We start from the raw sequence: 12787 nt of genomic DNA on the forward strand, positions 1-12787 counted from the left end.
GTTTATACCCCAAATTAAAAATATCTGTGTTCCATTAAAATTTTATTTATTTAAAAAAAATATGCCCCCGAAGGTAGTAACATAATTTTTTTAATGTTTTAAAAAAGAAAAAAAAAAGAAATCTTCTGCAACTATTTTCTCATTCAATTAGTTTTAATAAAAAGAAAAAAACAATAATCGTAACTGTAAATATCATAAATAAAAAAAGAAAACGCGAAGCGACATTTGCATTGGAACTAATAAAGAACTTCGTCTTCTCTCTCGATTCTGACGCCTCACACAGCGAGAGTGCATAGTAAGGCTATAAAAGAGAAGCTGTCTCGTCTGCCATTTAGTCACCCAAAGACCACGTGACCATGATTCCTCTCTACTGTTTTGTGTGCTTTATGTGGATTTGTTTGTTTTTTGTAAAACGAAAGTGTCTATCACTCCTCTCTCTGTTCACCGGTACTTTCTCAGGTTTAACAGTGCTTGGTGTACGTGTGTATTGTGTCTGCACAAATTTAACTCACAAGTTAGCAAACATGAATACAAAACAGACGTCCTTAGAAAGTTTCTTTGGAAAAAAGAAAAGGCTCAGTGAAGAGACCGAAGAGCCTTCAACATCAAAGAAACATGCAACTTTTAACAGACAATACCATGAGTCCTACTTGAAGTATGGTTTTGTCGGGACAGGCGATTCACACAAACCAAAACCGCTCTCAATAGTTTGCGGCGATCAACTCTCTAATGAAGCAATGAAACCTTCAAAACTGCTTCGCCACTTGAACGCCAAGCACCCTGTATTAAAAGACAAGTCCCTGGAGTATTTTGAAAGAAAAAAACGGGAACACGAAGGACAGAAAAACCACCACATCAATAAAGGAGAGTGCACTAAGAGCATCATATTTGGTGGCTAATCCGCATTGCTAAAGCTAAAACGCCATTCAATATTGGTGAAGAATTAATCTTGCCCGCCACTAAAGACATTTGCCGTGAAATACTAGGAGAAGCTGCTGTGGAAAAGATTGCACATGTGCTTTTGTCGGCTAGCATTGTGACTAGGCGCAATGAGGAAATAGCCGAAGACATTGAAAAGCAATTGTTGGAGAGGATTAATGCATCACCGTGGTACGCACTCCAGGTTGACAAATCTACAGATATTGACAGCAAGGCAGTACTACTTGTTTAAGTGCGATATCTATATCAGGAAGATGTGCATGAGGATTTGTTATGTGCACTATCTTTGCCAACCAACACCACAGGAGCAGAACTGTTCAAGTCACTGGATGGGTATATATTAAAGACAACTAAAGTGGTCCTTTTGTTAGGCATATGCACAGACGTAGCTGCTGCTATGACCGGACGTCTATCTGGTTTAACTGCTCGGATTAAGGAAGTTGCACCTGAGAGTGAAGCTACACATTGTGTCATTCACAGGGAAGTGCTAGCTAACCGAAAAATGTCACCAGAATTCAACAGCGTATTGATTGATGTCGTTAAAGTTATTAACTACATCAAAGCACACGCCCTTAACTCGCGCCTGTTTGAGCAGCTTTGTGAGGAGATGGACGCAGAGTACAGATGTCTTCTGTTATACACAGAAATTAGATGGTTATCCAGAGGAAAATCGCTACTGAGAGTATTTGAATTGCGAGGGCCATTGCAAAGATTTCTCTTAGAAAAGAAGTCACCGCTGGCAGGACATTTCAGTGACAAGGTATGGGTCACCAAACTGGCTTACCTGTGTGACATATTCAATCTGCTGAATGAACTCAATCTGTGCCTTCAGGGTAAAATGACAACTGTTTTCAAGTTGGCTGACAAAGTAGCTGCCTTTAAAGCCAAACTGGAGTAATGGGGACGACGCGTGAACAGAGGCATTTTCGACATGTTTCAGACATTAGCGGGTATTTTAGGCGAGACAGAGCCTGAAGATTCATTCTCCCAGTTGGTTCACGATCTGTCTTTGCTTTTAAAAGAGTTCGAGCGCTGCTTCCCAACCACAAAAGACCCACGAACTGGTAAGGAATGGATCCGCGACCCATTTGCCAACAAATCGGGTGAATCTAGCTTGTCAATGCAAGAAGATCAACTGTTGGAGATTGCAAATGACGGCGGCTTTACGACTACGTTCGAAACAACAACTCTGCCGGTGTTCTGGATTAAAGTCTTGGCAGAATACCCCGAGATTGCCACCACAGCACTTAAATCCCTATTGCCATTTCCGACAACCTATCTGTGTGAAGCGGGATTTTCTGCGGAAACAGCAACCAAAACAAGGCAACGGAATAAACTGGATATAAGTAACACACTTCGGGTGTCATTGTCTCCGATTACCCCCAGATGGAGCCGTCTTATTGCAAAGAAACAAGCTCAGGGTTCTCATTGATGTAACGTTCAAGTAAGTTAAAATGTTAAATCACTTTATTTTTTGGTGTAACTGTATTTTATTTTAAAGGTAAGTTTAAATACAATTAAATTAAAATTATAAAATCAAAATAATCTAAAAAATAAACAATCAATGCCCCCCCCCCCCTTTAGTGGGCCGTGGTAAAATTATCAAACGTTGACAGGTCCGCGGTGATAAAAAGGTTGGGGAACACTGTCGTAAAGTACATATCCGTATATCTTACTTTTATTTGCTTACAAGATTATAGGCTAACATATTAAGAGTCTAACAGTATTTTAGAAGCAATAAGCACACCAAATTTATACAATTCTTCGCCTTATGTAAATTACGAAATTTTAGATGAAACACGTCAATTTTCTTATAGTATGTAGAAGAATGTTTATATTTAATATTTTTGCTAAAACATTGTTGTTGTTGTTTTTAAAAAGTGCAGCTCGAAATTAGAACATTTTTAAATGATTTTTCTTACGTTAATTTCTTGGTGAAGAAAATTCTTTTGGCAGAAAATTTGATGGTAGAATTTAGTTTCAAAATATTGCTGATATATTCTAAGAATTATTCGCAAATATTTTACTAAAAATATTAATATTAAAAATATTATTTCAAACTCTTATTTTCACCATAGTTATTCAAATTCTATCTCTAATATTTAATCTAGAATTAATCATTTAGCTCACTGAGAATAGATGTTTTTAAATTATTTGATTTGAGTTCTAATTCAAATATCAATTTGTTTACATAAAGTTTTGCAACATGAAACTGACATTCAAAAAACATTTAAAAAATTGTCAACTTTATTCATAGAATTAAATAAAGTTCTAAAAATTGCATGGTTTTTAAAATAAAATGTCTTGTTTTAGCAAAAATAGGGTCATGACACGAATTCTATTAGTCTTAATGCCATTTAAAGCTCCCGAAATAATTTAAAATAAAGAATAAACTATTTTTTCCCAAACGGAAGCGTGATTAAATCTCCACACACTTTTATTTTTGGAACTTTAAAATATCTTTTTTGCAATTAAAGAACTAGCATGAGGAATTATAATTGTCTAAATCATCATTTATTTGCTTGATTATCAGAAACTATGAACTAAATCAATATGTAACTTATATCTGTAACCTTTTTTAAATAAATTTCAGTAATTTATCATGTTTTCAAATGTGCTTTAGCCTTTACAATTTAGAGCAATATTCAACACCGCCCCAAAAGCTTTTTGCGCATGGGGAATGTTTTTTTACCTTCATGAAATATTACATAATTTATGTGTAATCTTAGACTTTTGATTGTGATACGGTCTTAAAAATATAATATATATAGCAATATGTAAAACATGTTTGAGATTTTCATTTGAAAACTTTTTTTACGCGACTCTTAAATTATAAGAAGAAAAATTGCCTAAATAATAACTTATTTGATATAGTTTTAAATAAATAGTAATATTTGGCACCTTTCTTTGTCCGATTAAAATCTTTATTCTACTTAAAAAGATCCACAAGATCCTGGCCAGTTGTAGATTGCACTGCGAAGATATTTTTAAGAGGAAGAGGAAAACTATAATAAAAAAAGATTTAAGAAAATTAATAAAATATTCTCATTAATAAGAAATACTTTTGTCACTAGGTTGCTAATTTCCCTAGTGTAAAATTCATTTAATGGGAAACTCAAGTCAGAACAACAAAGGTTCGGTCTATAATAAACATGATTAGTATTACATTGAATTATATCCTTACCAATACGCGAGTTTTTTTTTGTCACTTACTAAATTAGTTACCTATTTAATAAATATATGACATCACAATCTTTTTCATCAAGCATGGAGAAAAAATTTCTGGTAAAATTGCCATACTGTATGGTAATAGTAATAACATTTATGATAAAAGAAAAAAAATATTATTTGTTGATAAAACCTAAATATACGGTGTTCAAACCAATCGTTTCGCAATTTTTCCCATTCATAAGGTAGCGGCTTACCAGAAGTTTTGGTTTTCAGAATGAGAGTTCCTATTAGCACACATTTAATGAAAAATAAAAAACTGAAAGGTAAATATAACCAAATAATGCCATGTTCTAAAGTATCATGATAAAATCACCAAATTTTTCCATATTTACTAAAATTTGTCATATATTATAAAGTCATATTTCATTTTAAATCTTACCAAAGTCTTCACCAAAGCACTTCGGAAAAAACTAATGAGCTTTTTGGTTTTGTCACAGAACCAGAAAAACAATAAATTTTACCACATTCTGGTAGTCTTGACCATACTTTTTTTCTTGACCATACTTTTTTTCTCAATGCAGCATTCGAAACCATTTATCATTTTCCGATGTCTTAACAAACATTTTTGTGTTTCAGAAATATAAATGAAAAGGGGAGAAAAATATGCGGTAAGTGTTAAATAACAGAAATCGCTTCTGGTAAGTTTTTTAAAAACCTTTACATCACTATCATTACACTTTTTTAATGTTTCTGTTATAATTTGTATTGTATTTGTGTGTTATGATAAATTTTAACTAGGAAACCTATTTATAAATTAAATTCATTTTGAAACTAGTCATACGAGTTAAACAAATTCAATTTTAAAATATATGAAGAGAGAAACTAGTATTGAAAATTACATTCCAGTAGAACACCTTACTAAAGTTACGATTAAAAAAATAAACTTTTCCGTTTTCGATAACATCATTTTTCTTTTCGGATTTACAGAAATATCCTATCTTTCTCCTAGAATTTCAATCTATCCTTCTTTTAAGTACTTCAGAGTTAAAAGGGATCTCGAGTAAATTTATTTAATCTGTCTCTTTGCTTTGACTTCTATTCTTCAAACTAGTTTCTGTTCATGACAAATGAGAAAAATGAGTTTCCAAGAAGAACTCTAACAATACCTCAGCAGAGCCCAAATCACAAAAGAATGAAGGATAGGATTTCCAAAGAGAAACAATATTGGGATCTTTATTCTTTGACAAATGTGATTGAGTTGAGGAAAGTTTCAGGCACACAACAAAGGAAAATGATTCAACTGCTATTGTCTTTTAAAGTTTTGATTCGTTTAAAGTGTAATTTAACATGGCTGCAAAATGCTAATTTTAACTTATTTAACTTTTCAAATGGGTTCCGAATGGTTTCTATGCAAGTTAAATTTAAAGGGATGATTTCAAATGCTATTCCACTTGGTTTTGACTTTATTAAATTACCCATGCATTATGTATGTAAAGTTTTAACATAATTTTTACTTTATCTAAAACATCAATAGTTATTTGAAAATAGCAATAAATTACGATGACTCAAATTAAAATGGAAAATTAGAAACTGGATGACTTTTTGACTTTTAATTTTGCGTTTAATTAACTTCCATGTAAACTTCAATGAAGAATCGAAATAATTAAAATAATTAAAACCGGCTAATTAATCGAAAATAATTTCTTACAAAATCTGATTCTATACCTCTTTGATAATATGGCAGGCAAAACTTCATTCCAAATGTCATGAAACTAAAAAAAAAAATTATGATTCTAAGTCAAAATTTTGGGTGACGCATTATTGCACCACCTACTTTCCTACATCAAAATCGACTAAATATTTATTTTGATACAGAGTAACTTTTCATATAATTTGAGTAGGTTTATACACTAATTTTATTACTCAATAGTTTTGATTTTGATATCAACATTTTTTGCAGGAAGACACAACATTTAGCATGAAAGTATTAATTTCACTATTATTAATTTAATTTTCATTAGTAATACTATTATTGATTAATTTATTGATGTTAATTACATTATTAATTATTTCATAATTATTGTTAATTATATTTTTCATACTTAGTATCATATATTTTATACGTTAAAGTATTAATATCAACAAAGAAATAATTGATAGAAAGTTTGTGAGGAAGTAAGATGTTTTTTTTTTATTTGATGTAATTTGATGTATCTTTTTTTATTTGCATGTAAATAAGAAAACAATGTATTGGCTTACAGTCTATAAATACAATCAAATGTTTCCTTCTTGAAAATAGTGTGAGGAAGATAACATCTATTTACTCTTGTTGAATGATTCCAGAAGTTTTTTAATATCCAAATCCACTGACCGTTGTCAATAGAAGTAACTTTGTGAGTGACAGCTTTTTCATAAATTACTGAACGTTTTAAATATACCTCTAAACACATGGTCATTCAAAAATTCAATATCATGTTTAAAACGCATTTAAAAAATCATACCCTTTCTGTCACTGACTTAACTCCATAATAAATGTGGACTGAGGTAACGCATAGTTTTGTAATTCAGTGACCACAGTTTTATGCGCAACAACATCGAAAGAAAGGAATTAGCAAAAAATTCTTCTGAGCGATGAAAAATAATAGTTATTTGGTGTACATAACATCTAGATAACATACAGAAAATTAATGAAATTCTTTTTTCGGAAACGTATTTCTCCAGTTTGTTTACTGTTATTTTATCATTACCACTAAAAAATATCTATAATACCTATCCAATAATATCTAAAATATCTACCCATTAAACCTACCTTCAAAAACCTACCTAGTAAAACTTATCCGATTTTGGTGCTTAATTTTTGGTGTTTTAATTTTGGTGTTCGATTGTGGGATTGATTATTTTTTCAAGTTAATACCAAATCGAGTGTTCATACACACTTCAAAGGGTGTAATTAAATCATAACATCAATAATTGATGAAGCTTACATCAAGCTCGTGCGTTTACTCCATTCCTAGTTAGAAACAGACCGGAGGATATGTTGTTTTCATTTTTGAGTGCTCTGCAAATTCTGGAAAATAAAGGCAAATTGTAATTTTATTTGTGCTAGAATTAGTATAATCAATGACAGAAGACTCCAGCTACACATAATGACTTTATTATCTGACTGAATTATTTAGCAAATTTATCTTGTTAACTGCTATAAAAGACGTGTATGTTTTTAGTTGCATAATGAAGATATTTATGTTAGGTTATTTATTTATATAAAATTTTCAATTTTAATAAACATTTTACAATATTTAACTTCTATTTCCTTCGGATGTTGAGACTACATCGAATTCATATTAATATTCTCCTGTTCTGTACACTGTGAAAGAATTTCATACATCTGAACACGAAAATTGGGGGCAGCTTCATTACACTAAATGGTGTTCCACCACAGCAAAAATCAGTGATAGTTCCTGGGTCAGTGAAATACCTGTTCTTTTACGCTACTAGGTGTTAAGTAACTGCTACCAACCACCATGTTTGTTACTTAGTGACACTAAAACTTATAATTACCGTAAGATATGATACTACTCACTAGAATAAATTAAGTTATTGTTACTAGACAATATCAAGAAAAAATCAGTAATTTAGAATACACGCATACACTGATTCTTAAATAAAGTAAGTTTGCGAAATAAACTTAGCGTAACTGAGAGAATTAAGACGAATTTGGATTAGGCTTAACAGAGTAGGAGCTAGTATAAATTATACATTATTAAATTTATTAATAGTTCACAGAAACTTGAAAATTAAATATGAATATCTTGATTATATATTTAAAACCATATCTATGTATTTTTAACGGCGAACTTTAGTTATTGTTGATGAAAACCAACATGGAACACATACCAACTCGTTTTCGATTGTGAACATTTACTGAAAAAAATAAAAAGGAGTGCTTAGAGGCGAAATTATTTAATGTATGGTGTAAAGGCGAGTGATCTTGTCAGACTATGGATTTCAATGAACAAGATTCGAGTAAGAGTCAGAGATCACGAGTTCGAAAAACCTCTGAAAGAGGGAGTTCGAACATTTAAAAATAATTCAAAGACAGAATTTGCATAGTATTAATTTTGAGTGTGTAAGTACCCTCATTATGCAAGTGTTACTTTGTATATATATATATATAACAAATCAAGATTGGATTTGGAGTTTGTTTCTTTTGATTTTCATGACTGTATATATTGAATTCGTTACCTCATGTTATGGAGAGGATTGTTTCTCCTTTATGATGTTTAAGTTAAGTTATGATTTTTCTTGCTTAATAAAATTTATGATTAGTTAAAAGATGACTCTTTCATTATGCTTGCTGGGCATTTTCCACAACGCACTAAACTCTGCCAGCAAGGTTATGGGCCGTGCCTGCCCAGCTTAGTTAAGCTTTTTTCGTCTTTAGAATTAAGTTTATTATAAAGCTACTGGGGCCGTGTAGACAGATTGAAGATGGCCGAAAGTGACAGCATTTCCATATTGGGATTTACAAAGCTAAACAGTTTCAATTACAGTAGTTGGAAAATAAATATGAAAGTATTACTCATCGATAAAGGCTCTTGAGAATTTGTTGGTGGTACAGAGAAGCCATTACCAACTGATGCAACAGACAGAGACTTACGCTCTTATGAAATGCGAAAAGCTAGAAGTTACTCTACTATATTCCAAGGAATTGATGAGCAGTTTCAACAGCTGATAGCCGACACAGAGGACGGAAAGACAGCGTGGACTATTTTGAAGGAAAACTTTGAACCTACCTCCCGAGCACGGTTAGCCGGACTTATTGATGAATTCTTTGAATTGAAGTTTGATCCAGAGAAGGAGACTATTGGCATTTTCTGCAAGTTAGTAAATGAAAAAAGGAAACAGATTCATGACGCAGGTTTTGTAATGCCAGAAAAGCTCACATGTTTCCAATTAATTAGAAGATTGCCAGCAGATTATGACAACTTAGTTCAAATGCTTTATCGACTAGAAGATAAAGATTTTTCGATTTCTAATGTTGAAAAGGAGCTCCTAATCGAATCTGGAAGGATACAACAAAAGCAGAAAGACAGAGGAGAGGACATAGTCGCCGATGCTTATACTACTTCATCTACTAGAAAGCAAGCCTATCGGAAGTTGAATGGAAATAAAAGCAGTGGTCGCGTCCTGGGCAATGATACAACAACAACAATTGTGTGTTCCTACTGCAATAAGAAAGGACATAGTGCGGAAAGATGTTTCCTGAAGAAGAAAACCACGAAACGGAATTCTAAAACTCAAGATTCCAAGGAAACTTTTTACAGTGATTTGACTACGATAAGAGATGCTGAAATTCGCCAAAGGAAAGACAAGCAGTTTGTTGAATTCCTGATTGACACTGCCAGCACAGCTCACTTCTGTACACAAAGAGACTACTTTAGTAACTTCAAGACTTTGAATCCTAGTCAAGTACTTGTTGGAGATAAAAATAGTAAGTCTGATATTTTTGGTATTGGTGATATACATTTTAATGTTAAAGATAGAGATAAATTTGTTCCCATAAAATTAGAAAATGTATATTTTGCACCCAATATGCGTAGAAATTTAATAAGCGGTTCGAATATGGATTTAGCAGGGATTACTGTAAAATGGGGTAATAACAAAATGACTGTATTTGGTAAAAATCATAATTATTTATTTACTGTACCTAGAATTGATAAGTTGTATATACTTAAAGGCTACGTTGAAAAAGTGGTAGTAACTAAAGAATTAGCATTTAGTACAGGTCTAGATAGGGAATTGGTTCATAGACGATTTTGCCATTTAAATGTTGCAATGCTAAATCATATGAGTCAAAACAATGTTGTGAATGGTTTAGATAATTTGTGTGGTAAATTTGATTCTTGTAATACTTGTAAAATAACTAAATCGACTAGAACTAGTTTTAAAGTAAATCATGGTATAATGACTAAAAGTGTATTAGAGAAAGTACATATGGATGTTTGGGGTAAAAGTCCCGTAAATTCAGTTGGCGGAGCTGAATATTTCGTATCTGTAATAGATGATTTCTCTCGTTTTGTTGAAATTTTTACTATAAAACATAAACATGAAGTTTTTAATTGCTTTAAACTGTATTTAGCAAAATATGAAAGACAGTTTGTTAAACTTAAATCTGTAAGGTGTGATAACGGCATGGAATTTTGTAATGTAAAATTTCAAGATTTTCTTAATGAATTAGGTATACGTATGGAGAGAACTTCAGTATACACTCCAGAGCAAAATGGGGTAGCCGAATATTATAACAGAGTAGCTGGAGAGGGAATACGCTCGATGTTAGCCGATAGTGGTTTAAAAGGTAGATTTTGGGCAGAAGCACTGCATTGTTTTGTTCACGTAAAGAATCGTAGTGAACACAAACTACTGGAAGGTAAAACACCGTTTGAAATTTTCTATGGTTATAAACCGTCAGTTAAACATTTCAAAGTATTTGGATCTTTAGCGTATGCTCATATCCCTAAAGTTCAGAGGAACAAACTACAACCAAATGCAAAAGTAGGAATTGTAACTGGATATGCAGTCAATACTAAAGGTTATAGAATTTACTTGCCTAAAGATAGGAAAACTATAGAAACTATACACGTAAAAATTGATGAAGGTAAAAACGGAGTTGAAACACTATTTGGTAAACCTAGTAATGAAAACTTTTTATTTATAAATCTGAATTCAGACATCAATTTTGAGGATAATAATGAAAATGAGATAGATAAGGTTCATGCTAAATCTCCTGATTTAAAATTAAAACCTTTAAAAATAACAGAATGGACTAGAGTTGAGAGACCGCGTAATAAAAGTAGCAGAATAGATGTTTACTATTACCCTCCAGGCGATAAAACTAGATTAGATAAAGAATATTGCGATAAAAACCAAATTGAGTATGATCATTCTAAATTTAACTTTAAAGCTTTAAGCAAAACTCAAAATTTAACTTCTTCCCATAGTGACACTGATAGCGAAAGTGAAGATTCGCCATCTAATTCTTTTGTAGATAATCAAATAAGTGATATATTTGAAGGTGAGGTATATAATGCAGAAATACCGAAAAACTTTTCCGATGCACAAAAACTACCAGAAAGAAATCAGTGGAATAAGGCAATGGAAAAAGAGTTAAATATTATGAACGAAAGAAAGGTATGGGAAATAGTTGATAAACCTCCCAATGCTAAAGTAATAGGAAATAGGTGGGTTTATGCAGTAAAAAGAGATGAAAATAATAAAGTTAAACAATACAAAGCTAGACTTGTAGCACAAGGTTTTAGACAACAGCATGGTATTGACTTTCTTGATGTATTTTCACCAGTTGTGAATTTTTCTGTTATTAGATTACTATTTATTATTCTTGTGTCTATGTTATGTTGGAAATATGCACAGCTAGATGTGAAAGCAGCATATTTGTATGGAAATCTTAGTGAGGTAATTTATATGAAGCAACCTCCAGGTTTTGAAATTGAAGGTGAAATGAATAAAGTATGTTTACTTAAAAAGTCGATATATGGACTTAAACAATCAGGTAGAGAATGGAATGCTGAGTTAGATACTATATTAAAATCGATTGGTTTCGAAAAATTCAAATGTTGTAATTGTGTGTATAAAATGAATAACATTATTTTATTAGTATACGTTGATGACATGGTGTTATTTTGTAAGACTAAAACTATTTTAGATGAAACTATTGAATTGATTAAGAGTAAACTTGATATTCAAAATTTAGGAAAAGTCAAATATTTGTTAGGTGTTAACGTTGAGAACAAAAGCGGTAATTTGTATTTACATCAAAAAACTTATATTGAAAAATTATGTAAACGATTTAGTGAATTACCTAAAACTCATGTTACGTTACCAATTAAAGTAGGTTTTAAATTGCCAAATAAAGTAAATGAAATTGTTGAAAATAAAATAATGAAGAAATTTCCTTATCGTACATTGATAGGGTGCTTATCTTTTATAGCAAATCGTAGCAGACCAGATATTTCATATGCTGTGAACGTTATGTCACAATTCTCGAATTGCTATAATTACCAACATTGGACTGTAGTTGTAGATTTAATGAATTATATAATAAATACTAAAGAACATAAACTTTGTTTATCAAATCTTAATAATTCTTCTTTGATAGCTTATTCAGATGCAAATTGGGGTTGTCATTTAACAAACAGATTTTCTACATCAGGTTATTTGATATGCTTAGCAGGCATTCCTTTTAGTTGGAAATGTAGCAAACAAAAATGTATTGCATTAAGTAGCATGGAATCAGAATTTATAGCATTAACCGATACGGTTAAAGAAGTTTTATGGTTTACAAACATATGTAATGAGTTAAACATAATATCAAAAATTGAAAAACCTGTTTTGTATTGTGACAATCAATCTGCAATTTATTATTGTAAAAATAATGTTGAAAATTTAAAGACGAAGCATGTTGATATAAGATTTCATTTCGTGAGAAATTTGCTTAATGAGGGAAAATTCGAAATTAAGTATATTAAAAGTAAAAGTAATTTGGCTGATTTTTTGACTAAGGCTTTAACTAAGACTGAATTAAATAAAATTAAAGGAATTTATTTTGAAATGTTCGATGGGGCCGCATGTCAGACTATGGATTTCAATGAACAAGGTTCGA

General features: G+C 31.4%; 1 protein-coding gene and 1 pseudogene across 1 annotated transcript; both read left to right on the forward strand.

Annotated features, from left to right (window-relative positions):
* Positions 1-524: 524 nt before the first annotated feature.
* Positions 525-1837, forward strand: LOC147807132 (SCAN domain-containing protein 3 pseudogene; annotated as a pseudogene).
* Positions 1838-1870: 33 nt separating this feature from the next.
* Positions 1871-2371, forward strand: LOC147807133 (SCAN domain-containing protein 3-like). The gene has a single exon (XM_087168784.1). The coding sequence runs from the start codon at positions 1871-1873 to the stop codon at positions 2369-2371; it is 501 nt and encodes a 166-aa protein (XP_087024910.1).
* Positions 2372-12787: the final 10416 nt, after the last annotated feature.

This window comes from Parasteatoda tepidariorum, chromosome 7, assembly GCF_982258835.1.
Source record: "Parasteatoda tepidariorum strain Cologne lab strain chromosome 7, Ptep-v5.0, whole genome shotgun sequence".
Classification (NCBI taxonomy): Eukaryota; Metazoa; Arthropoda; class Arachnida; order Araneae; family Theridiidae; genus Parasteatoda; species Parasteatoda tepidariorum.

Coding starts and splice junctions, on each gene's coding strand:
- LOC147807133 (XM_087168784.1), top strand. CDS start 1,871: ATGTTTCAGACATTAGCGGGTATTTTAGGCGAGACAGAGCCTGAAGAT.